At 40.9% G+C, this 27,981-nt stretch overlaps 1 protein-coding gene across 15 annotated transcripts in view; it reads right to left on the bottom strand.

The window, feature by feature from the left end:
* The window catches only part of PRRC2C (proline rich coiled-coil 2C), a 70,889-nt gene that overhangs the window by 40,098 nt on the left and 2,810 nt on the right, over window positions 1-27,981 (bottom strand). For all 15 annotated transcript variants that reach the window (XM_064664315.1, XM_064664318.1, XM_064664317.1 and 12 more), the window contains exons 2-11: window positions 14,031-14,198; window positions 12,637-12,814; window positions 8,874-8,980; window positions 5,715-5,852; window positions 3,553-3,719; window positions 3,109-3,188; window positions 2,050-2,183; window positions 1,881-1,968; window positions 1,465-1,597; window positions 654-728 (exon numbers count right to left, since the gene is read on the bottom strand). In XM_064664315.1, the coding sequence (XP_064520385.1) occupies window positions 654-728; window positions 1,465-1,597; window positions 1,881-1,968; window positions 2,050-2,183; window positions 3,109-3,188; window positions 3,553-3,719; window positions 5,715-5,852; window positions 8,874-8,980; window positions 12,637-12,814; window positions 14,031-14,145 (1,215 nt within the window). In that variant the 5' untranslated portion in view covers window positions 14,146-14,198. The remainder of the gene's footprint in view (window positions 1-653; window positions 729-1,464; window positions 1,598-1,880; window positions 1,969-2,049; window positions 2,184-3,108; window positions 3,189-3,552; window positions 3,720-5,714; window positions 5,853-8,873; window positions 8,981-12,636; window positions 12,815-14,030; window positions 14,199-27,981) is intronic.

Here is a 27,981-nt window from a genome sequence, read left to right as displayed (position 1 = left end):
GCACATGTATCTGCACAGCACAGACTTGGAAGAAAAAGTAAGCCCCCATCTTCCTGATGCAGTTCAGACTCTCACAACCTGAGCTCAGAAAGGAGATGTAAAGATTCAGCTGGGCTCATGTCACCCCTCCTCACCATCCTCAAGGCAAAGTGGCAGCAAAGATGACAAACAACTTTTAGATTCGGTTACAGGCTGCTTTAAATCTCAGAGACTCAGGGCAAATCTCAGACAAAAATCCCCCAAGGAGCCAAAGAATTTCAAGGTAGCTCAGGATAACAGAGATTTTAGTTCACATTTCATTTGGGACTTCATCTCCCCATCTGTCTTGGCAGTCAGCCCTCAGCAATGTTCCCATACTCCTGTCCTCTCTAGTTCCCAACTGGGGCTGGATAATTAAAAGCTTTTGAAATTCTTGTCCATTCACATGCTACTTACAAGATGGGGCTGTTTTACACAATTAGCATCATGGATGTGCTAGGGTACCACTCCTACTGTCCCCAGGCACTATGATCATTTTACTTGTTAAAGGAAAGGTTTACTGTTATTTGAGGCATATTTTTACATTTCTTAGTCTAAATCTCTCTGCCACAGCTTTAAAGAAAGCATTAAAGAATTTAACTCAAGGAAATAAGGACAATTTCAACCTTCCTTACCGGTGGTAGAATAGATTTTGGAGGAAGAGCAGGGCCACCTCTTTCATGTATAGAAGGCTGTGGTGGACCTCGATCCTGTTGGATCAAACAGGTACCAGGATTAAGCAAGCTCATAACCACAGCCACACTGACAAATTTTACATTTATTATTTTCTACTGCTTTAAGATACTACACCTAATAAGGTATCTGCATTCAATAGAAATCTGCATGCAAAACAAAGGCAAAACCACTTTCACTTTTTGTACTGAGGGCTAAACAACTTAAGAATTCACATATCCAAATGTCAGTTTATGTTAGTGCACCGTTTTTCCTCAGATTCAATGTAGCATCAACCCTTAAAAAACAATGTGATCTTTATATACAGAGAAAATGCAAGTAAAACCAATCCCAGTTCCTCCATCATCATTATTCCCGGCGTCAAGAAGAAATATTTCTAGGAAATTTTCAAAGCCAACAGTAGCTTTTCCTGGTATTGTGAAATGAGTGTTTTAAGGTGTTTTGAGAGACCTTTAAACACTCATTTCATGACACCTGGGGAAAAAATTTAAAATAGGGCTGTAGCAGGCATAAACTGAGGTGGTTGCCAACCTTCCCCTAACAGAGGAAAGCAGAAATGGCTGAGCTGATGAATTCTACATGATCTGTATAAAATCTATTGGCCTGAGACGTGAGAAGCGAGCTCACATTACAGCAAAGTTGCCCTCACTCATGTTCATAACCTTAACTGACCTGACAGTTTGGAAAGACACCTGAGTCAGACTCTCCTGACGAGGCTGCTGCCAGAAGAGCTGAAGAGAAGAGCACACAAACCTGATCAAGCTTGCCATAAGACCCTTTGGCTGCTGCTGTGGAAACCTGGGGGGCAGACTTAGCACTTGTCTGTTCTTCTGCTTCCTTCTGGTCATCGGGACTCTTGGAATCTTTTGATGGTGTTTGTTCATCACTATGTGCAAAGAAATAACAAAAATGGAACGTGTACTCCACACAGGTATTTAGTGATTATCTTCTAGCCTCAATGGTTCTTAGCAAAGGTTGCCCAGAGCAAGGATAATTCCCACTACACACCCAGCTGACTGGAGTCTGCAGGCAGTCATGCAATTTAATACAGTATTAAATTACTGGAATAAATGTTATTGCAATGAGTACCTGCACTAGTTTCATTCAGTCTTTCCAAAAGCTAGGCTAGTTAAGTGACATTTCACACCCAGCTGGCAACACCAACTCACCCACTTTCCTTCTCTTTTTGACTACTTCCTTGCTCGTCATCATCACTGAAGTTCAACTGCTCGGTGTAATCCACCTCGCTCTGAGCACCTGATGCGTAAACAAATGCTCAATTAATCTTTCGGAAACATTCCATGAACAAACAGCAGACCATTCATCTGATGTTCTTACCTGCCCAACCTTCATCAGCCTCAGCATCCAGATTATCAAATTTATCAAGTTCTTTGAGTTCACTAGCACTAAGAATGGATGGGCGCTCAATGGGTTCTGAACACCAGGAAGGTGGGCCTCTTCCCCTTGGGCCTCTAAAAAAGGAGAAAGAAACAAAAGCCATTATTTATCCACAAATGACTAGATAAAAGGTCAACTTGTACGACAGCTATTTGAAATATACTGTTCTCTCAAACACAGTATAGATGTGAACTCTCCTCTACATGTGTCATTACCACAATTCAAACTACTGCTACACCACCAGAGGGTTCTTTGTGACAGAGGAACGCTGGATGTTACAGCCTTGCTTGCACACTTCACAAACAGCTCAGACATGGGCTGACAGCAGAAAACCACATGCCTTGTAGCTTTCACACAACACACTGCACAGATCTGGCATCCTTCTCAACACCCATTTATCCACCCTGGAGATATTTCTTTATACTTTTCATGCTTTCCCACTGTCAAAGATTCTGTACCATCTTCCTACTCCTATACTCAAGTTCTCCCAGTCATCCCTCTCAACCCTCCTATCCTCCTCCTGATCCCAATGACAGATCAACTGTCAGTTTGTACCCTACTGCCCACCAGATCCCCTATTTCCTCATGCATGTGCACAGTCCTCCTCAACTATGGAAAAATGCACAAAAAGGAGGAAAACTGATTTTGTAGCACATTAGATTTGAGAACTAGGAATTAACTCCTTTCACTGTAACAATGGAAGAGTCCTTTTACAGGCAAAATACTGGTTGAAGTTTCAAACGTATCCCCAAAGTGACTTTTGCTCTTACAAATCAAAAACCCTGTAATGTGCAGAATTTCCTTAAGTTTTGCAGTTGAGTTGTCAAACACAAATCACTCCATGCCACTGCTCCACACAAGCCAAACTTGGGAGACTAACCAGTGGCAGTTCTTATGCAGTGTATAATCATCATCGAGAGAGTGCAAATTTCTTCATTTTTTTTTAAACTAAGTCCCCGAGTTCATACCCACACAACAAACACTTATAAGGTTTCTTACCTGCTAGGCTCAGAATTGGGGAATCTTGTTGGACCTTGCATGGAAGGAGGATATGCCATTCTAGGATACTGATTAAACATCTAAAAAAGTTTTAAAAATAGGAGTCATTCATTAAAAAAAAGTGTAATTGCATTAAGCATACTGAGAGCATAAAAAGAATCACAATGGAAGTAAAGCGTGACTTTTCACTCAAAAGACATTTTGCTTAATATCAGAGGTGTGTGACATCAGGACACAAGTGTTAATCAAGTCCTGACAAGTTCAAACTTGGCATAGCAGGAGCAGCAACAGGTAGCCACATCCTCTGAGGTGCTGGTTTCAATCCCACCCTTCCAGCAGAACTGCTGAGTGTTCCAAGGAGGGAAGAGAAAGGGGCATAAGGAAATCACACCAGCCAATAATCAATTCCTGCTGCTTAAAACTGTTCATGCAGCCATCACTTACATAAGGTGGCATCATTGCTCTGTACTGAGATGAGAGGGGTGGCTGCTGCTGCCCATTCAGCTTGGGCTGAGGGACCTGTGGCAACCGCACATCCCTCTTGTCTCCTGCCTTCTGGCCATCGTTTTGTTCTGCTGGTGTAGCACTGCCATCTTCCTTAGCTTCTTGATCTGTTGGAGAACCAGGAGAGTTGTTCTTAGTACCCCCTTCTCTCCAAGCAGTAGCATCTGCATGGGCAGAATCAGTACCAGAAAAACCCAGAGCAGACTTCATATTACAGATTTACAGACAGGGGTGATGAGAAACACACTGTTCCCGTCCAGTTCTCAGTGGCACAGAGATCTGTGCAGACACACCTTCATACCTGGTACTGAAACAAGCAATGGCCACTTGAGGAAACAGAAGCTGCTCCTAATCCTCTTCAGCCCTATGTCCAGCTGTGTTCCTGAAGGATCAGCTCTAAATTCATGGACTGCTCTAGTTGTCCTACTCTACCTTCCAAAACACAGTGCCATTTAGGAAGGATTTGATTATAGCACAAGAGGGAAACCAGATTTAGCTGTGCTAAGTGGGCCACTGTTGACTCAGTGTGAAGATGCTGTCAAAGGAAAGATTAAGCTTCCTAAGCAGCAAAGGCCTACAGGAAACTCTCGGGAAGCTCAAAAAGAAAGATAACACACAAGTATATGCCAAAGTGAAACCAGATATCCAGAGTCTGGCTTCTATCTCTGCCTGATAAGAATGGAATAGAAGTGATTAGGGCTGTACTTCTCCGTGTGAATGTCTAGCAAAAAGTCCAGGAAAAGTAAGGGATTTTAATGACCTATCACTTGTGCCAGGCAGTCCATTCTTTTAGGAGTTTCTGCCTACAGACTAAGAGGGTCAGGACAAAAAAAAACCCAAACAGAGTACTCAGCAGCAGTTCTCAGATCCATGAGAACCAAAAGAAATTCAGACACACACTGTAAATAGTATTCCTTTAGAGAAACAAACCCTTTAAGGAGTGATAAACTGTGCTCCTAAGTATCCATTACAGTTCCTGCACTTATCTTTGCTGGGGAGCACAGCTGCTAAAGGGGCAGTACTAGCCAAGTCATTTAGCTTTCTGCTGTCAGACACGAAAGAAGGGCTTAATATAGCATGTACAGTGCTGCCCAAAACTGTAACTGCCTGCAGGAGGCTGAGACTGACATGCAGAGCTGTTCTCCTCAGTTGGTGTTGGACAGATCTCAAATTTCCTGACAATTTATTCTTTATACCAAAATCCAGCAAGGACCTGAATAGGCACAAGGCCCCAGTCTACAGGACCTGACAAACAAATGAAGGAAAGCCAGGGCATGTAACATGGAAAGGAGTTAAGGGTTCCCTGAGAGCCCAAACCCTGTAAAAGCAGTTCACCTTGTGCCTTGTACTGGTACAAGACAGTCCTGCCCACAGTGCAGGACAGGACCCTCAGTCCATCAAACCTCATCAAAAGCAAACTTCTGAGGGAGAAAGGAATCTTGTTTTCCACTGGTAACAAGCACAATCCCAAATGCCTCCCTGTTACAAGGATCTGGGGAAGCAATCCACGCTTCTTCCCTGAGAGCTGCAAACCCAACACTTTTAATGGTTGTTTTCAGTACATCTAATGCCCCACAGCCTGAACAGATCCAGCTGGTCAGAGCACTGCAGTCAAGAACCAAAGATGCCAATGCCTTTCAAAGCACAATCCACTCTTTGGGTATCTTGCAGATTAAGCTTTCATTTCAGGATTTTTCAGGCTCCTCTCTTATGAGTACTAACCATTTGGGGACAACCCTAATGACAACTTATATAATCAGTTAATATTACAAGAATTCTTTAAATACATATTTTAGCTGTTGTGACATCTACCAGCTGGAAGTAAGAAAAAGGCCAATATTGTGCAACTAACAAGTGTTCCTCAGAGCACAACTGGAGTACTGACCAGACAGGGAAAATGGGAAGTGAAAGGATCAAACACTACCTTCCACACCTCAGGAACACAGTAAAGCAGAGTAAAGCCTGAAATATCCATTTCTTCAGTGCAGGAGCGTGCTGATTAAAACAATATATTCATCAATTTTGTACAGGGCCCAATTAATCCTCTAATCTGTTCCACACCCATCCATGCAGTTACACAAAAATTTGCAGCACACACTTACTCTGTGGTCGCAGGCTGGGTCCTGATCCATGGAGCTCTTCGGGTGCATCTTTATCTTTACCTGACTTTTCCTGATCCCCAGCTGCCGGCAGACTGGGAAATTCTTGCTGGAAATAACTATTTACTGGAAGAGGTGGACCTACACAGCAAGATATTCACAAAGTCACAACTTCCTGTAGTCAAAATAGTTCAGAGAGCAACAGAAGCCTGTTCATCCTTCAAAAGTGAATGTTAAAGCCACATTCATTTACTGGTAATGTAATTCACATAAGTAAAGAGCAATCCTTGTAAAGTGTTCATGTTTGCTCTCAGAGTTGTTAAATTTATTAGACCAATTATCACAGTTGGGGCTGAGAAAAATCCAGAAGCACCAGAGAGGAATAATGGACAATGGAACAAGGAACACAGGGAGTACCTGAAGTTCCTCAGCTCTGTAAACACTTTCCCCCACTCCTTCTAGGCAAAGGTTTCCTCCTTTTCATTCTATAACTATAGTGCACCCAAGAATGGGCAACTATGTTACTGCAATGCCTTTAAGATTAATTACTGTTCTAATAATAAATCTTCAGGACTTTAAAAGGCCACAGCTTTTACCTTATGAGAGAAGTATCAGAATTGTAGCCTTCTTGATTTCTAAAAACCTTTGACATTATAACTCAAGATTGGAATTTAAGACTTCTGTTGTACCTGGTATAGAAGTCAAATATACAGGTTGTCTTCCTCTTCAGAAGGTTTTGTTGGCATCTACTTTGCACCAATTTCTTCACCTCCCCATTCACATAATGGATAGACCTATATCAGCAGCACTGTAGTGCCCAATCACTGATTATCTTGCTGAGGGGAAATTTCTGTTCCAACAGCCTGAATAACACCCTGTTCCTATACCTGTCTTTACTACTGGCTGCTAAAAGAGACATGGTGTTAGCCTAAGAGATTACTGGGCAAACTCACAAAAAGGGATCTGAACACACGCCATCCAAAAGCCCCCATTCCCCAAGCCGTGCTTTTTTTAACAACTAGAAAAGCTTTTTTCCCTCCACTCTCTGAAGGAATCATTCCTAACAATAAAATGCAAGGATTTCAGTGGACTTTGGTTGGGTTTTTTCCACGATAAGGAGTCAAGCACAGGATAAACTCCTTACTCTGTACTTTGTAAAGGCATGACAGTAAATGCCACTGTTTGTCCTGGTGCCTACAAATTGCCTTGAAATCTTTCCATTTTCATTGAATTCACATACTACAGATCACATTAACTTGTCTTTTGTTAATGGACACTGACTGTTCATGTTCCCATGCAGCTGCATCCAAAGACTTGCTCTTAACAGGACTGAAAACCACTCACACTAACCAGATGACCTGCCAGGCAAGGGAGCCCCTTCCCATCCCAGGCCATGCAACATCCATGAGTTTGATGAATCTTCAACAATGTTTTCTGCTCAAGTCTACACTGTGAACAGCAACAATGTTTTAAAGGCAAAGTAACAGCATCAGCGATCTCCCTGATTGTGTTTAAGCTCTTAATCTGAAATAGCCAGAATGTCAGCCAGTAGTTCAGACAGAACTTAAAGAATTCAAAGATATTTTGGCAGCATTTAACCCCAAATGTCAGCCAACGCCTGAGCTGAAAAATTCATGCTGCTGTTACATTTCAGAAGGCTTTCCTTTCTACATGGCCACAGACAGGATCAGAAAAGGGTTTAGTCTTGCCTCACTCAAGTTTTATGAGAGCATGAGGCAGTGGCTGAGTGACTGCTGGAACACTCACAAGGCATCTGGAAACAGTACAGGTTCTAAGAGCCAACTGCAGCTCAGGAAAGCATGAGCACAACAGGTGTATCCTGAGTTTCAAACCAGAGGACAGCAAGCAGCTGATCCCAACTCACATCCAGTATTTCTTCTGGAAACAGCAAACCCGCTCCTGCATTAATTGAATGAACTGAGGGTGCCATCTGGGCTTGGCACACAAGCTGCCATGGTAACTATGAAATAATTAGCTAAATGCATTTTGAAGCCACTGAGCCGAATCAGTATTTCCTGTGTCATGGAGATGATCTTATCAGCTTATGCAGAAAGGCTGCTGTGCAGATCACTTTGCAGCAGTGTGAATTCCTTTTTTTTATTCCACAGAAATCTTGTAAAAGCTTATAGGAGAAAAGTTCCTATATTTGACAATGAAAGAAACACTGAACATCAGAGAGGAGAGCAAGAAATGGAGAATGTAGGATTGTCACTTCTAATATTTAGTGTGAAAAAATCCCAAATCATTGGATATGTGATGTTAACAAACTATATAATGTCTAAGAAGTGACCTCCACGCAATTTAGATTTTACTATTTTAAAATCTCTATTCAGAAGAGAATTCACTTCTTCAACTTGAAAGCCTAAACTCCATTTTACAGCCACAGAAAGTCTGCAATACTCAAATTTAAGGAACAAAACACATTGCAGGGTATTTTTCACAATGGAGACACAGGAATTCTAAGTAACCTCTCACTCTACAAGCACTTAAAAAATCTGCTGAAGATTCAGTTCTGATCTCAAAATTTATAATGTAAGATTAAGTCAAGATTCACACCAATGGAAACAGTTCTCCATCCTTTCATACAATTATGTTAGACAAACCTTTAACTTTTCCCCAGAAAAAAACTACTTGAACACTATCACTTTGATACTAAAATAACCAAGGAATCTATAAAATAAAGGGAAAAGTATTGCTGTAGCATGTGTTAAAACAGAAACACAACTACACGCACTTCACACAAAATGATCCATAATTATGATCAGGATTATGACCACCAAGTGTTTATGACTCTCCTTCTCATGCCAAGAACTGCAGATGTTGCAGGAACTGACTGTGATTCTCTCTCCCCACCACAGTGATTTCTGAGGTTTTACACTGCCACCACCATTTCCCCATCAGTTCAGAAGAGGTGACTACCCCAACCCTTTACAAAGCAGTCAGACCTGCTGATAAATCCTCCTGCAGCTGCAGTGACCAGCCACTGTCTCACCTTCCAGCCTGGAAAAGTGCTTCCACAACTTTCCCCAGTCCCAACTGGCCAGGTCAGGACTCAAAGGACTGCTGGGTGTGGAGGTCTCTCCCAGCAGCATTCCCAGCCTGCTGGGCCAGGCAAGAACCCTCCACCTGACCAGCACTTACCGTCCTGTCCACCTGGCTTGGTGTTGGCCCAGGATTTGGCAACAGGAGCTGCTTCTGGAGGAGCAGGAACAGCAGGTTTTGGCTGTGTCTGCGGCACGTCTGGCTGTCTGCAATGAAGAGGAAAAGCACTTGTGAATACAAGAGGGTGAGCACAGGATAAGCTCCTCAGGATTGCAAACAAGTGAATGAAATGAGGGAGCTGTGCAGCTGAAGAACCAATAACTACTTTTCTGCAGAAAAAGCATTTTCTTACAGAAAAGAAGTTGTTATAGTAACAGTCAAAAAAAATTTGAATTAATTAGCTAATTCTTTCAAGAGGCCACTTCCCAAAGTGGAGAGGAATGAATGAAAATGGCTGGGCAGAAAATACAGTCAGGCATGAACTGAATTATAACTTTTAGAGTAGTGTATTGGACAATCAAAAAACCATCCATCTACAACCATCGAAGGAAATTATTTGGAATAATGTTCCCTTGCCTCAGGAATTACTAGAGGAAACCACTACAAAACCACCATGAACTGAGAGAAAGAGGGCAAACACATCAGAAACTAGAAGTAAAAGAACTGATAAGGAAAGCTAAAGACATGAAAAACTGCATGGGTACCAGGAACTGGAGCTGAGAAGCTGAAGGCTTAAGAAATGGTCTCAGTCTCACCACCTTAACAATGAAGAGACATAAGCACTCTTTTTGTCCAGTGTAAAAAAACTAGACACATAAGACTTTCCTAGTCTGCAGAGTCAGTGATATTGTTTAACTTGGTTCCATAAAAGCTATTTCTGAAATCTGCATATTCAGATAACAGAAGACCCACAGCATTTGTGTCTACAAGTCAAGACCTCCAGCTCATTAGCAGTGACTTTTGATAAAAGAGGAACTCTGGGGCAAATCCTGTAGTCTAAAATCACTTTACCATACCACTAAAGAGATAACTAGTGCAGTATCAAGCCAAGTAACTCACAGGAAGCAATTGTGTTTTAAGCAGATCCTACAGTAATCCTAAATTTCTGAGGGCTGAGAAGTCAGTTCCATTTGGGTTCTGCAGTGATCCACCCACGCCCTACACAGTAGTCTGAGAACTGACACAGAAGTAAACATCATTAAAAAAAATCATTACTGGGGAGAAACAGGCTTCTCACAAGGACAACTGAATGCAATTTTCATTTGTTTCCAGAGATTACTGTGATTAAAAAAAAAAATTTATCTTTTTTTTTCCTGTTGCCACTTGTACTTTCTTACAGCTGCACATTTTCTAAGCAGATTTTGGGGAAGTTTTAACTTCCATGGCTATACTTTGTCACACACAAGGGAAACAAGGAACAAAACTGTTGAAGAAACTATTCCTTGCATTCATACCCTGTTTCAAAGCCAAGCCACTTAGAATTTTATTTATCTAAGCACTGTCCTATAGGTGTGGGATGAGGGAAAGAACTCAGCTAAATTAATCAAATCAATACACAACAGGCTGCACTGTCCAGGAACAAGGGACTGTGACCCACAGCTCAGGAAAGTAGTAAAAAACCTAAATTACAGGGAACAGCTCACTCACGTGAACTCCAATGCAGTGATACAAGAGACTAAAGCAAACTCTTATCAAGATGTTCCCATTACCCACAAGGCTTGTGAGAGGAATAATAAAACACTCCACATGTAAACTGCAGCACTTCAAGCATGTTGAAATATCACAGAAATACAGGAGTAGTTACACAAATGGCCTGAAGACTTGAGCAAACACTTCAGATGGTCCAAATTAGGAGAATCTGCTCATGGCCTGGGCATACACACCTGTTCCTGGGAGCAAATCCCTCCCCCTCCTTGTTTTACTTGTATGGGGTCTTCAAGGCCTTTATCAGAATAATACATATGCAAACACAAAGGCAAAACACTTCCAATTGCAGATAAAGGACAGCCACTTATTTTTAAACATAACATCAACTACTGGAATATAACACATGCAGGAGGCCATGGAAAAGCAAAGATGCAGGAAAAAAAATGTGTTTTAGTCAAACAAGCTGCAGATTTAACAGGACCAAGTGCAAGTGACCTTGCAGTAGAGGAAGATGTTGTTAAAGTATCAAGCAAAACACGGGGCAGAAAACTGTAAATTTGCAGTTTCAAAAGCTTAAAATAAAAGACTGAACACAACACCATATTCCTGAAGTCTAATAGCTTTTCAAAGAGATGGCAAAAATTGACATTTAAATGTGAAAAAGTACACAAATAAATAAAGGGATGGCAAGATGGGGAAGAAAAGCTTTAAACCTCATCTTTTGCTTTCACAAGTGCTAAAAACATCCAGTCAGTGCCTCTAGCTTCAACTGTTTTTCAGAACAATCTGTATGATAAAGAATTAACATTTAAACCTTGCTTCTAGTTTTGTAGTGAGAATCACATCCTATTTTAAGCTTACGTGGCAAAATATCTGCTTTGTAATACTTTCCAAGTAGAAACTGAAAAGTTGTAGTTTCTATTTTCTTCAGCTGTACAAATGTGAAACAAATTTAGCAGATGAAACTGCATTGAGCATGGGAAAGTTATATTATACACAGCATAAAGTGCATCAACATTGCCATCACTTCTGTTTTGGTTTTATGACATATTGGAGGAGTTTGAAACAATAGTGTAGTTTAAGACAGAAAATTTTTTAAGGCTGTAGAATTTATGGCATTCCAGCAAAAAAATCCTGAAGTGCAAATATCAAGAACCATTAGAAAAATAAAGCAGAGATTCAAATAAATGTATATAAATCAAGAGTTTCTGCGTTTTCTGTGCCATAGCTCAGCATAATCACAATTAAACAGATTTTTGCATACTTTCATGAATTTGAATATTATTATTTAGCTTAGCTGCTGTGCATCTCAGGGTTCCTCCTCCTAGAGTTTCAAGAGAATTTTATTAAAGGTGGTTACACTGATCTTACAAAAATATTTCCTTTAAGCAGACATCAAAACTTACACACAGGTAGCCACCATGTGACTAAAGGAAATACTCTTCCCTCATGTGGAATTTTTAGGCAGACCACTTCCATTTTAAGTGTGAGGGGTTCTTTTGTATGTGTGTTTTTTGTGTGTTTTTTTTTAGCTATCCCCCTAACAGCAAGATTCTTCCTCACAAAAATTAGTAGTGGTGCTATTTCCTCTCTGGCAGCTACTCTGAGGACTTTATCAAGTTCTGGGCCCCTCAGTTCAGGAAGGATGTCGAGGTGCTGGAGCAGGTCCAGAGAAGAGCAACAAGGCTGGTGAAGGGACTGGAGCACAAGTGCTGTGAGGAGAGGCTGAGGGAGCTGGGGCTGTTAAGCCTGGAGAAGAGGAGGCTCAGGGGAGACCTCATCACTCTCTACAACTCCCTGAAAGGAGGTTGTAGCCAGGTGGGGGTTGGTCTCTTCTCCCAGGTAACCAGCAGTAAGACAAGAGGGCACGGTCTCAAGTTCTACCAGGGGAAGTTTAGGTTGGATATTAGGAAGAAATTCTTTACAGAGGTGGTAATCAGACATTGGAATGGGCTGCCCAGGGAAGTGGTGGATTCTCCATCCCTGGAGGTTTTTAAGCTGAGACTGGATGTGGCACTTGGTGCCATGGTCTGGTAACCACGGTGGTAGTGGATCAAGGGTTGGACTTGATGGTCTCAGAGCTCTTTTCCAACCCAGCTGATGCTATGATTTTAAGTCTAGCCAATTCCTCCCCTAGGCCCTGCCCATCCCTAGTTTTGGGGAAACTGGAGAGAACTGGCACAGCAAATCAAGGCAGAGCTCATTGGTCGCTTACTTTTCCTCTTCGTGCTGCTCTTGTTTCGAAGCCCATCCTGTGCCGTCTTTAGGCACAATGTTCACATTGGGGTCATTGCCTTTGTTCTCTGCTTTGAGACTGGGCAGGTTGGCTGGGGGAGGCATCCTCCTGGAAATAGCAACTTTTCCAAGGCTCTGTAATCCATGGCGTGCGGCAACTGCAGGGCAAAGCAGAGAGGGCAAGTCAGTGGGGCTGTTCAGCAGACAGGGCTTGTGCAAAGCTACACAGAAACGTCCTGCCAGGAAGTCAGAAAAGTTTCAGAGTACAAGAAATAGAAATTCAAAATGCTTCATGACTGAATTTTTTTTAAAAGGCAATTGGAAATACTTGGTTTGGGAGAACCTGAGTATTTTTTGAACAGCCATTATTCCAGATTAAAAAGGATATGTGGCCCCACCTTTACACACAATGGTGACAGAAAGCTAGAGAAGTCCCTTAAAATACGATGTTGATGCCTTAATATCCTTCAATACTTCATCAAGCATAATTCTCTTGCTCCTTTTGGAACTTAGTGTACATTGATGAGTCCAGGAATACCCACATGGGTCCAGCCCAGTTCTTTTTTGCTGCCAATTTCAGTTGGCAGATGTTGCCCTCACAAAAACATTCCTATAAAGTGCATCAACTCCAGACCGTGAGCATAAAAAAGCAGTACAAAGCTAATGCACCACACAGGACACTTAACCTACCAAGTAATCAACTCAGGTGAACAAGTACAAGTTCCTGCCCTGGGTAAGCTGTGTCATCACAAACAACTCAGTTTCAACCTTTAAAAATAATATTGTGGCAAACTTTAACCAAGTTTGAATTTGCTTTCCCTCTTTCACCCTCAGCTTAGGCTACTATGTCAAATCAAATTCAAAACCTGCAGAATGTCATTCTCCTCTGGTTCTCAATCCCATCAGTCAGGAAAAAGCAGGCTCACAGTCACCTTATTTGAGGTGTCAGTGCAAGTTTCACCCAGTGTTTGTCCACAAAACAGACAAAGCACCCAACCTGAAAACAAGCATTGCCTTCTCCTTAATCAAACACTTGCAGTACCTCAAACCTCCCTGCAGTGAAAAGCACAGCTGGGGAATGGCATCTCATCTGCTGATAACAAATGGAGCCACGGCTATAAACCAGTTTTTATTTACCTACATTCTACTTCCTACTAGACTGCAAATGCTGCCTCTGAACCGACACTCTTGTTTACAGTTAACCAAAAACTATGATGAATGCTGCTTTCCACAACCCTCCCACTTCACTGCTGGACCAAGCAGGTAAGAAAAAAAATCTTGCTGTGGTTAAGTGCTCATATACTTTGCACCCTTAATTAGCACTGCAGTGATGATGGAACCGAAGGAATGCACCACTGCAGACAGTTCACTCACCTGTGGTTTTCTGAGTTTCCAGTGACTTTCCCTTGTAAGTATTAAACAGACTGAGTGTTGCATACTTTGTTTTTCCATCCTTTGCTTTTGTACTCTGGCCTGACTTTTCCGACATTTCGCTGGAAACTCATCTAGTCTGGTACCTCCTGTTCACTCCTCAAAATTTGCCTGTAAAGAAAAACAACAGAAAAGTAAAACAGTCTGAATATAAGCCAGCATTTAAGTCAGAGCTCACAGGGCAGAAGTGGACAGCATATTTAACACCACTAATGCTGTTTCATTTCAGCATACTGGAGATGCCAAAGAATGCATTAACTCCAGAAACCTCCATCCTTACGTAACACTAGGAATTCTGAAGTATTTCCATCTCTACAATTTGAACATCACAAAATCCCGAGTGTCAGCATTTAATTAACATCAAACACTGCAGAAGTGATAAATAGCATCCATGATTTCACTACAAAACAAATAATTAAAACCCAATCCCAATCCCCACAAACATGCAAAGTTTCCACCAGCAGCTATTTCTCCACTGGGGAAGCTCAATGACTTCACCCACTCCCGAAGCCAAGTGCTGAGACACCATTAACTGCAGTACAGTATTTCTGGAATTTGCTTTTTTTCCAATTAAAATCATCACAAACACAGCAGCCAGAGAAACTAAATACACAGAGTAAGACTTTTTTGTTTATCAAAACTAGGAACACGGTATGATCAGACAGGGAGGGTGAGAATTCCTAAAACCAAGAGTTACACTGTTCTTCCTGCAGCAGTAAATTACAGGGCTGTTAGAGCAGGTCATCTCTTTCCTCCTTCCTTCCTCTGGAATAGAAGGCCTTGAGAGAAAGAACCCAGTAATTAGCACTGATACTTCACTACAAGTTCTCAGAAGGAACTTGCCAGAGTTGCTGTTCATCACCAGGCAGGAACACAAGGAGCATTCACTTAACCAGAACATTGATTTTAACACTCCAAAAATCCTGCTAGTCTCTTTGCAACAGCAATTTTTTATATATTTCCATCTGAATTCCAGAATAGCTATGTATGCTCAAATACCCCCGTGTTTTGTTCTAAAGCAGGCAGCAAGAAGCAAGACATCCTGCTCAAATCTCAAATCCTCTGGTGATCAACAAGCTCCAATGTCAAACTCAGAGCTGCAGAAAATCTTCAAGAGGAACTTGATTCACATTCAAGGTGCTTATGGATTAAGGAGAGTCTGCAAGGACAAGCAGTCTAAAGAACAAAGCCCTTACTTAGTCATGATGGACATTAAATAATGTCAAAAGACCATGGAAATATTAAGCAATGTCAAAAGACGGTGGAAATTTTTTATATAGGAATGATAACATTCCCATCCTCCTCTGCCTTCTACTTCAATTTACAAGCCATGATTGAAAAGATGAAAAAATTAAGATGGCCAATAACCTTGGGGTGGTTCAGCTTCAGCATAACTTGGGCCAGATGCTTCTCTACTACAACCCATGCAGGCTGTTGCCAAGGGGACAGTCTTCAGCCTTCTATGGGGCCACATACATGGCTAAGAAATATGAAGCCAGTAACTCCCAGATTTTTTTTCCAGATTAGTCAGCATTTGGCTATTTCAACAGCAAGTGTTACACCACCAGTCATTCCTCACGTCATCCAAACCCATGAAACACAGGATGGAAGCAGGGAGAACCCAGCCCACCAAGCAGATCACAGACCTCAATTTGGCTGTTAGGCCATCCCTCATCTATCCAAAAAAACTACACTTTGACACTGCAAGGTTTCACTGGAAGCCACAGCTCACTACTCAAACTATAAGTGCAGGGAAGGGAAAACCCACCCAGCCTGACACATGAATTCTGACAAGCTTATCTTTGGAGTTATCAGTCCAGCATATTTCAAGCACCCATTCACTCTGCAGGCTGCCTCAACACTTATTTGCAATTCAACAACATGTCAAGCTTTGCCCATCAGGATTATTCATGGCCACACAACTGCTTTCAGACAGTCTGGAGACCTGAATCCAGGAAGACTAGTTTATCAGGCTGGAGTCTAGATCAGACATTAGGCTACTCTTCCACGAGGAAAATCAGTTTATCATAAGGTCTTCAGTAAAAGGTCTGTGAATGAAGCTGGCACATTCATCCCATCAATTCTCCTGTTACCTTCTGCTCCCAGACTTGTATTTGTGATAAAGAGTCCACCACAATCATCCTGGAGCATCAGAGCAGGCATTGGGCAGATAATTACCAGGAACACAGGGTGGCAAACAAGCTACCAGGTGAGCATAGAAGGTATGGAGTCCTATGCTATAATCACTGTGCTCACACAGCCTTTCAAGTGCAAACAACTCATACACAGCTTTCATCTGCAGCAAAAGACTCATCCTAGTCAAGGATTTTGTACACATGAAGTAGCTTCACAACTGTGAATAATCTGGAAGCTGGCAAACAAAACCAATCAACCAACCAAACTAAAGAAAAAAGAGGAAATAAAAAGACAAATCAGGTAATTTCTTACCCCTCAAATTTACAAAGCCCTAACAAGATGCAGACAGAGCAGAAAGAAGTCTGAGAATGGTTTAAGATAATGTTTTGTCATATTTTCCAAAGCCTGCACCTCTGGTAGAGACGAAACATGGAAAATCTTAATCATAACTCTTCTTTACAGAGCAAGACACACTTCATAGTTGGGCAGACCTTAATTGTAATAACTGCTCTTTCTACATTTGAGAGCTTAAAGAACAGGAGACAGTAACCACGTTCCCCAATAACACCTTTTTATGTTAAATTTACAAAAATTAGTCTGCTCATTACAGCTGAGCTCTATGCCTTTGATATTACTGAAATTCATACTGTTTGACAAGTTTTTCCAAACTTATACTATAGAGAAAAATAAACTGAATATTTCATGATTAAAACATTTATAATGATTACACATTCCTCAGTAATATGACTTGCAGAAATAAATCAAGCATCACACAGTGCTCTTTTCAATTAGGCAGGTCAATATATTCATATTTAACTAAATTTAGACCTGATACTGGTTGCCAAAGAAGATAATCTCACAAAATTAGACTTTAGACCAGGTACCCAAGCCAGGGATGACAAATCCTCCCTCTGAAGAGCCCATGTGTCCCTCTACAAACATCCCTGCCAAGTCACACATTAAACAAGCACCCAGTGCCATCCAACAACAGTTATAAAGAGATAATTGCAAGGTTTTGAGCCACATGAAACTCTCCAGCTCCAAGAGCTCCGCCTTTTCATCCAAACTTTAGCTGTACATGCTACATTCCCATGCCAGAGCACTGGAACCACTCCTGTAGAACAACCTACCAGGTGTTTTAACACAGGACACGTTTAACCTGTGCACAGAACACATTGGCAAGTCCCAGGCTCACCAAGTGACTGTTAATTTGCCCTAACCCTGACACACTCTATCAGTGAGGCAGCTGTTAGTCCGGACTCTCTCAGTCCGGTCCTTAAAGTGCTGCTGTGCACTAGGTTTGGACTGGCTGTGCTGGGAGCAAGAACAGGAGGCAGCTGCACACATCTCTAACAGCAGCGACACAGGAAAGATGTCAGAGCTACTTAGCAAAGTTAAATAACCCCCACGGCAGGGAACAGAAGGACAGGGAGCAGCACAAGCAATAATGGCAGTTGGCAGGGCTCGCTGCACTGTTAAGAAATCCAAGCAAGTCAGCTGTTCACTCTGAATGACTACAGTTACTATTAGGCATAATTACAGAAGGCACAATGCTCCCAAAATTCTAGAGCAAAGATTACCTTTCAGCTGCTCTGCCACGTTATCAAATAAGTTAACTGACCTTCCCTGTGGCCTTAAGATTTTAAAGTTAAAATTGTTACTGTAATTTCTGTACCAGACTATTTTTTCAGACTCCAACTGGCTGGCTTATTCAGATCCCACACTGAACTTGGAAGCTTGTGTACAGAAAATAGCACACTAAGTAGCTGCCACAAATTCTAGATATCCTGGTCTCAACTAAGGGATATTTACTTGTACCCTCTTAGATACTGAGAGCTGGCACAGAGGAAACTGAATGTGGTATAATTCACATTGCACAATCACATTTTCAAAATACCATAAAACCCCATCAAACAACCCCCCCACACACATTTAACAGACTTTTTCCACTGGCTCTCCTGATCGCTTCAAAATTCCTCAAAATGACTTGTTTTTGAGGTCACTTTTGAGGACTGGAGCGATGAGAAGTTTAAAATATCTAACAATTTCACTCAGCAATTCTTGTCTGCTTTCAGTCCTTCTCTGCCACCACACTCATTTCAGTATTTTCAGTTGTACATGAAACCAGTTTTACACATATGCAGAGCAGAACAGCGTTCTGTGTAAGCTACAGTATATTTTTCTTGGTGTAGTAGTACAGACAGACATGAAAAGGGGAAGAAAGCTGTGAAAAGACTCAGGTAGAAAGTCTACTTTATCCAGGGGGTTTTTTTGGCAGGGACAGATCAACTCTCACTATTGCCATGGGAAATAACTATATTCTCTTTGTTACAGTCTTCCAATTTATACATTTCTGCCTATGTCTGAGACACAGCATCCACCATTCCTCCTCAACTTTGGGAAAAGGATTACTACATTCTGCATTTTTCAGATACCCCATCGTAGCTGGTGGGAGCACAGACAACCAGATGACAAACTCTCTCAATCCATATTTTATACACTGCATTTTTAAGCCTCTAGCCAAAAAAAATATGTATTTTTAACACAAGTGTAACATGTGAAGACACCTCTTCAGCAATATTACAGTGGCTTTTAATGCAGTCCTATCACCTTGAACCCCCCATCCCACACCTGCTGAGCCTACAAGGACACAATCAGTTAGGACAGGCAACCTGTACATGAGCTTCCCAGAATTTTAGTCTTAAAAACACTAAGCAAACACTGGAATAATTCCCACAATCCCTATGCAAGCACAGGAGGACATCTAGTACCTGTCACCTCCACTCCAAAGGTTGTATTTGGGCTAAAATTGGAGAAGGATGAACCAGAATGACAAGGCAAAGAACACCATTCAAGACTCAAACCTGCTAAAGATTTCCTAGAACCTTCAACTCTCAGAGCCTCAAATGCCCATCTGTGAAGTGGGAAACATCATCAAAAACACTACATGAAAGTTTATTCATAACTGGGACACATTAGCACCTCTCTCAAAACAGAAACCAAGAAACAAATCCAGACCGACTCTATTTTAAGCACAGTAAAAGTGGCTAAGGGGCAAAAACCATCATATACAAATCTGTTATTTGCATCCAGCCATAACTTCACTTTTCTAAGAATAGCTTTGTTTCTGGGACACTGAAGAATGTGGTTCTGGTAAATTCTGAAATTAAATACAACAACTAAAAAAAAAAAAAAAAAGAAACTTTTTTACCACATATTCAATTGGTGTTAGAGGCAGATGCTCCCAAATCAGTTAGTAATATCAAAAAAACTTCATTGCACACAAAAACGTGGCATGAAAAATTTCAGCCTGAAAGATTTCATTTCAACTGTAAGTCTGGCTTATTTAAATTCTAGAACTGAAGAAGTTGCCTCCTAACTGCAAAACCCAAGGATAAGCTGCAGCTAGATATTAAATTTTGAAAACCAACTGTGGATCTTCAGAAAACAGACTAATTTAAATCAATTACAAAAACACAGTGCCACGTTAAAACACAGAAAAACAGAAAACTGGATTCAACATACTTGGAAACCAAGAAAGCTTTCTTCATGCTTTTTGTAACCCATTATCAAGGGAGCCAATTATTTTAAATGAACACTCAAAAATACTGTGCAATTATTGAATACACTTTTTTTGTACGTGGTTTTGTACAGAGAAGGCTGCACACAAATAACAAATGGAATTCCAATTAAACACACTGACTTCACTTTTCTGATGTGGATGTTTATAAACTGTACACAACAACAATCTTTTATTGATGATTTCATAACTTTCTATTGCCCAAAGTATCACTCTGGGACCAAGATTTTCAGGTCAATTTTTTATTTAGGAACATAACAACAAGACAAATAAACAAAAAATTTGGCCATTTATCCCATTATTAAGAGTTCTTTAGAACTTCAGCACTGGTCAGCTTAATACAACATGAACACAGGCTTCAACAACCTCCAGTAACGCTTCAGCAGCAAAAATCTCTGTCAAATCAAAGTACTTAATAAAGTCTCCAACGTCAGGATTTCCCTCCCTCTCAAGACTAATCTGCACCAAGGTTCATTGACAAGGAGATTTGCTGCTAAGCAGGTTGAAAATTGCAGTAAAACTTTGAGGACTCCTGAGCTTTTATTTCATGTACCTCAGACATGGCTCGATGACCTACAAGACTAGAAGCTCTCGGTAGATCTCACTACAACTCATTCTTGAACGAGAGCTACACTAAGTTTTAATTTCCTTAGAAAGCCTTGCTAACACACTTTTCCACCTCTAGATTTTGGGCTGACTGGTTTTCAGCAGAGCTTGGAATAGGGTACACAATGCACAGATTACATTGGTTCCATACAATCTGTGAAGATAGGTGGCTGAGTAGGAAAAGAAAACCCTTTAAATCACCATCTCTCCTGCACCCATCACCTCAGTGGGAAAACTGCAGCACAAGGTGCTCCCTGAGGCACTAGACAACCTAGAGAGGAATACTGTTAATGGCCACCAAATGGAAAAATCAAAATTAATTTCTGCTCCTTAGAACGAAGACGCTCCATCGCGAGACAAAGGCTTTGCCAGTTCGATTATTCTTCAAATTACTCCCCTTTAAAGCCTAAGAAAGTCTTTCCAAAACACGACCAAAACCAAGTGTGTCAGGTGGAAAACGGGTCATGATACAAGAGAGCCATTTTAGGGAATTATCCCACGGATGCATCTTATTAAAATGGAGTTTGTGGATGCCAGAAATGAGCATCCACAAATAGGTCTGCGTCACTTCTAACAGACATCCAGCAACAGCTTAAATAGAACTACTAAGCTAAGCAACGAAAACCAACCCAAATTAGCCACCCACAAAAAAGTCTACACAGAAACTAACTTCACCACAAAGCATATGTTAATCTGAATGAGCCATCTATGGAGCAAGGAAATCTGCTGCTGCCTTAGACCGGGAGGCAGCTTGTTGAACCAACTTTTTGGGAGAAAGACCAGTCACCTAAAATCTGGCCTTCCAGCAGGACAACCAGCAACAAACCATGACAGCTCAAGGAATTTCTGAGAGGAGTGTTTGAAGTCTAACACAGCACTAATAGTAGCAACACTTTTTAAACAAACTTTTAGGACACATATTGTAGAAAAAAATGAGTTTCTATGAGTTCTACTTGTTTCTTTCCACTGCATTCTTGAACTAAAGAATAAATTGTAAAACCCCACAGACCCGAGGACAGCAAACTTCTAATTTGCTTCTGTCCACAGATTTTAATATATATTTAACTCTATGTGTGTGAATATTTCATTAACGTGCACAGAAATCACATTCCTGTGGAACAGCCCTGCCAAAAGCAGCTTCATCTGCAGCACCAATCACAATCAGTGTGACTTTTCAGATGTGCCCATACAGCAAGGGATTAAAAAGCCACAGACAGGATAAACTCACACTGGTAACAAAACTGCCAAAAAATGGACTAAATATTTTCATGTGTTACACAGCTGCTTCCTTTCAGCTAAGATCATTTCTGATATCTGTACTGTCTATGAAATAATCTCCTTCTGAAGTGACCCCAGGTAAATGAGAGATTATGGATCCCCCCCTCACTGGCAGAATGATGCCAGTGCAGCTATTCAAGAATTCAAGGGGGGAAAAGGACAGTTTTCATTTCATCTAGTTTGAGTAAAATTGTTTTTCATTTTTATATTCAGAGTATCAAATAAAGCTGTCCAATTTTTTGACAAATACTATCTAAATATTACCTACAGCAATACAACTACCCAGGCATTCAATGCTTTCAATGTTTATGTATGTCATTTTCTTCCATGTTTTACACCAGTGGCCCAATTTTGGTCTCCACCTTTCTACTGGATAAGGGAAGCTTTTCATCAACACAACTCTTGGATTTACTTTTGTCTTTTACAAGGAAAGAAAGAGACAATGCAGAGGGGCACTCAAGCATAAATACAGCCATTCTTATGAAGCAAATCCTGAAATTAGTAACCAGCTCCCCAAAAACTGTATTCACTTCTCAACTACTGCACATGCAGAGGATATAATACCTCTGTCTGCTTTAGCTTTATAATTACACTTTCAGTATTTTTCTTTGTACTTTAATGATAACTTTACAATTAAAATAGAAATAGATTTTTAAAAGTATCAATTATCAAAGTCGAGTATCAAACAAGTTCAAATTAAGAAACTCCCTTCAATGTATTTTGTGTCTGGTAATTCTTTGAATCCCCAGAGGTTATAATGAAAAATAGTACAAATATCATCAGACAGTTTTAACATAAGCTCCTCTACTACTGCCTACAAGTTCCTGGTCTGGAATATCATGAGACATCACCTCCATGTTCCACCATTTGTGCAAAGCAAAGCCACACACAGTTTCCCCCTGAACACCTAAACTACAGTTAATTAAAATTAGGAACTATACAGCTTGTGATTAAAATAAATACACCAGTTCCCCAGAAGCCATTCTTGGAATGGCTTGGAATATTTACATAACAATTCTGAATTGAATATCCAACATCTGCCGTGCCCAGATTTCAGAAAATTGATCATTTTTCCAAACTGCTTTGCAACACAAGGGACAGTTCCTTAGGCTAACATGCTGGATTTGCATACAAATACTAAAGAGAACGGACTCAAAGGCTGAAGCTCTGCACCAGTTGCATGCACCACAGGCACCATAAAATGATGAGAACCACAAACCCACCGTGTGCCACTAAACCAAAGGCTCCCTGGGTTCAGGATTTCCCCCTCTTGGAAGGGTCCAGAATGATCTCAGTACAAACAGAGCAGCCTCAACACTGATTCAGTGCATCTTACTCTGCCTTGCTTTTGGAAGGTTGCATTTGTCCCAGATAGCTTCCCACTGCTGATGGCAGTGAACGTGGAGTCACGCTTGAAGAAAAGCTTCTCCACATGTGTCTGCCTGCAAACTCACAGAGCAACAACTGACAGGCTGGTGGAGTGAGCTCACGGTGCTCTCCAGAGCAATTCCCAGTTCAGGCTGAGGCACCACAAGGCAGCAATGCAAAACAGATCTTATTTCTCACTGATACATGAATAAAAAGCTTCTAGAAGCTGAAAAGACTACAATCTGTATGACATGAGAACACCACAGTCACTACACTAAAATCTCACCAGTGGGGCAGAGAGACCAGGCAAATACACCACAGCCTTCCCTGGTACTGCAAGTGTCCAGTTCATTTATTCATTTGTTCTACATGAACCAAACTAGTGGAAAGGAACTTAATGCCACAACCACAGCTCAAGTGAAAACAACAAATATGAATAACCACCAATAACTGTACTAGGAGCTTTCCTTCAAGTCCCAGCCCATTTTCAAGTTATCAAAGTACAGCTTCTCTGCCAGAAAGGGTTTTTCAAGATATTCCAGCAGAGACTGGCAGTGTGTGTCACACCTAAGGCAGAACCAGCACACCACAAAGCTCGTGCACTAACCCAACACAACTACTCTGGCCGTGTGCTGAGAATCCTCAAACATAAATCACTATTTAGATGTTTTGCTACAGTACTGAATGTGTTTCAAAGAAAAATGTATCCTTTTCTGCAAACATAAGATCCAAAACTTCTTTGCAGGTCACTTTTAAGGGAGGCTATTTTCTTCCTTCTTAGCCTGACAATGTCTTTACAAGTAATTTTTGACTTCTTTGTCACTAAGCATTTAGCAGATGTTTTCAAAGACAGATTTTTATTTTCCAGTTTCATGCAGTTGATTAAGAAACTTTTTAAAATTGTAAATTTTTAATTGAGGCAGGAGTTTTGAAGTTCTGGAAGGAAGCCAGGGCCAAAAAAGAAAAAAAAAGAACAGTTTCTATAAAATTAAAGAGAGCATCCTAATGATATGCATTCTCATTACTTCTGGGAACAGAACAATGTAAGTGCTTTCATCCAATTAGCTTTTCAACTTGCAGATGCCAAATGAGACTTATTTTCAAGATTTGCAAAACCATTTATTAAAGAAACTTCCATTATTTGGAAGAATGAGAAAACTTCAAAGCTCACGAAACTGAATTGCTGCCTATTTGAGCAAAAGATAAGGGAATAAATTAAGGCAAATTCTTGCAGAAACAAGCCATGTACCTGCTATCTAAGTATAGGATTCAAATAGTAGGTTGGCAGGCAGCACTTTTCTCTGAATATAGAAGACTAATGTGACCTGTCTTACCTATGAGAAGTCCTTTTTTAACTGAAAAAAATTACAACTATCCACAAGGCTTCTTAATAATTAATTCAGGTCAGTTTATCGAGACCTCAGCAGCTCCCTGTAAAGGCATCTGTTAATGATTAAGATCACAAACAATCCCTTAAAAAAATTACACACTTAGCATGCTGTGACAAGAACCACTTTGTTTCTCCCTCATCTGCACCACCCCATGCAGCAGAAGCCTGGAAAGGCAAAAGCATTAGCAAACCACTGTCCCTACACACAGCAAGTGGGGTGGGAGTCCCCTCCTCATGGCACCCTGAGCAGGGGTTGTTGTGTCAGGCTGAGCACAGGGGAGCAGAAGAGAAGTCCACAGCAGCTTCACATCTGATGACACATCTGACTCCAGTGCAGGCTGAGCAGTGCTCGGAATCTGCTCCTCTGCTGCCTGGAATAAGTTACCAGAAACAACAGCTGAGGTGAACAAGAGCTGACTCCTCAAGTCGGTCTCAGTGTTGAGTCGGTGCAAAACACTTCCTTTTAGGAAGCTGATGAAAGAAAATCAATGAAAGCAGACCAGATTCCCGACAGATGAGCAGCAGAAGTTGTAGCCACTTACAGCCAATGCCCATCTCTCCACTGTTCCATTTTCCCCTTTCACTTTAGCTCTCTTACAGTGAAAGCCCTTGCACTTCTCTACAAACTCAAACAATGCCATCTGGACTGGTGGACTATTTTCAACCCTCCCCACCCACCCCATGTTGACGTGGACAGTGAAGGAGGGCAGGACAGATTAAAGAGACAAACCTGAAATCATTCCTTGCTGTGAACAACTCGAGGAATCTCTTTCAAGGCTTCCATTTCCTGCTCCTTTACCATGATTTCCAAGTCCCACTGAAATAATCAACATTTCTTGACAGAGGAAGTGACACCTTTTTTCAGTGTTCTTCCCAATGAATTTTGAGCAGTGGATTTCTCTCCACATCATACCTTTCTGAACCTTTAAAGTATCCCTGACCTCAGCTGCAAATAAATAAAACTTTTATACAGAACTTGTTCTTCCAAAGCCCCTATTCATACGTTAGCCCTTAAATAACATAAATAATTACATCTAAGTTTTTTACTTCAGAAATTTGTTTGAAGTTGCTTTGAAATAACGTTCAGGCAAGCTGCTCTGTTCATGAGCTCTTTCAGAATATTTTGGAAGTGCACAAGAACCACTCTAAGGCTACATCAATAAGAATTCTCATTCCTCTTTAGGACAGATGTGCCAAAATTAATTCCCTCTTCTCTAGCTTTTTTCTCCATTTTTTTTTCTGTTCATCTTTTCAAGATATTTTTGGTGTTGAAGGGTCCAACCTGATGGAAGTATTCATCAGCAGTAGGAATCTACAGAATAAACAGTTTTATACAAAGTCCTGTACAGCCTTAAGGTGACAAAAAAAATGTTCCAAATAGTTACTCTAATCATTTATGTAACAACTTCAGCTATTTGTCACCACTTTGCTCAAATCCTCTGCTGCCTGTAACTCCTGCCATATTCCTAACCAGACTCACGTACATCAAAAATAAACATAATTTCTCCTCTGTATTTCTCAGCATATTTTTAAGGCTTTTAAGATGCTCCCACTGTGCCAGTGAAATCCATGGCTGCCAAATGTACCACTTTTAACAAACCACTGACAGCATCACTTAAAAACTGCCACTCTAGAGCACACAGAGGTGGTGGAATCTGCTCCTTGGTCTGGTCCAGCCTGGAGAGCTCAGAGCTGCTCACAGCCTCTTCTACCTGCTGCCTGTTATCCTCTGGATCTCTGGCTACATGCTCTTCCCTGTGACTCATGAGTGTCTTGGAACAGCTTCTTGTTCATGAAGAATGCTCAGTATGTAAAAGATGCAGCTGCCAACACCACACAGACAACAGTTCTGAACAGCACTGGTTAATTACACTGAGGGTCAACTTCTGCCCTCTGCTTTACACTGGATTCAATCGTGTCTTGTTGGAAAAAGAGGAAAAAAAAGATGAGAGGCTAAATTAGAAAAGCCTTATCAGCACACCCAGCTTTAAGTATCTGCCTTTCAGCATTACAGAACCCATTTTCCATGGAAGTTAACTTGCATCTGCCAAATGGCTGCAGATGAAGTTTAACATCTTCACTTGCTCTTGGTTCTCTGTTTATTCTGCTTAGGGAAAAAAAAAACCCACGTGTCCCTTGACACTTTGCTTTCAAGATGCAGTAAATAATTCAGGCTCAACACATTATTAAAATACTTACCAAGAAACTTCTCCTTATCCAAAGCTGTATGTGCACTACAAAGCTCAGACCTTCAGCTGTGGCATGAAGAACATCTCCTAACTCCAGTGACTCCAGCCAGTGAACCACACAGATATGGCACAGGTCAAAGGCAAATTTTTCTTACCAGATACATCTTTCCTACAGACTATTCACACCCACTGCAAAGAGAAAATCTTTTTGTTCTCCATCATTAGAGGACTTCTGTTGTGCACCTGGACCTAGTATCTTGTGTGGGAAGCACACACTGCCCTAAACACTACTATAAAACAAGTCCTGTAAATACAATATTTTTTTTTTTTGCAAAATGAAAGCATCAATGTACTGATATTAAGCCCATGAGGTCCTTCCATGGTTATCTGGTTACTTTGAAACAGAAGAAATATTAAGTCCTAAAGCATAGCAAGTCTTCAACTGGGAGAAAATCACTGGCTTCTCAAACAAAATGAAGATGTTCCTGCACTTCCACCTTAGAAGATTCAAAACAGTTTAAGCATAACTTACACCCTTGCTCCTGCAAACACTCTTTTAAAATTGCGACTGTAGACTTAAATTGCAAGTAAAAATTTACAAACAATAAAACCTAGGAATGGTCATATGCTTACAAAATATTAATTTTAAACCAAGGTGTAGCAGTTGAGTTGCTTTCAGGAGGACAGACTGAAAAGGGCTGCTCTTCTAAGCAGAGCAAGTTTGATTCGCCAGCTTAAGCAAGCACTGCAGCAAAAAACAGGCAGGCCAGTCATTGCTGGAATACAAGTTACAGCCCAACTAACCCAAAATCGAGTAAGGCTGCCATTCCACTTAGGAATGAGCTGTACATTGATTTAAATAGATATTTAATGACCCCTCTTCTCTCAGTTACCCAGCCCCGGGTGATGCCACAGTTCTTCAGCAGTACTTGTGCACTTGATGCACCTGAATGTAAAGTGCAGTAATTCCTGTCTCTGATGCTCTGAGCCTCTGAAAACATCCCCCACGTTATTTTCAAGTACACATCAGTTAAAATTATCCCCACCACACTTCAGATTGAAGACATGTAATGTTGAATCCGCACTATAATTTTACTGTTAATCAAGACAGTGTCAGATAATTTAAAACATGAACAATGTGAATGTTAAACAGCTTCTCCCTTCAGTATGTGTTTGCAATCTGTAACAGACTAGCTCGTTAGCATTTACTTAGAATGTTATGTAATGGCTGAGGTATTTGTAATAAAAACAGTCTATTTCTGTTAGCCTGCTCCTCATAGACATAAAAGCTTTCTTCATCTGATTTTTATTAGGACTTCATCTTCCTCTGTTCTTTATGCATTTTTA

This window comes from Pseudopipra pipra, chromosome 9 (genome assembly GCF_036250125.1).
Source record: "Pseudopipra pipra isolate bDixPip1 chromosome 9, bDixPip1.hap1, whole genome shotgun sequence".
In the NCBI taxonomy this organism is placed as follows: domain Eukaryota; kingdom Metazoa; phylum Chordata; class Aves; order Passeriformes; family Pipridae; genus Pseudopipra; species Pseudopipra pipra.
The sequence above is the reverse complement of the archived record's forward strand: the minus strand, read 5'-3'. Positions and strand labels throughout refer to the sequence as shown.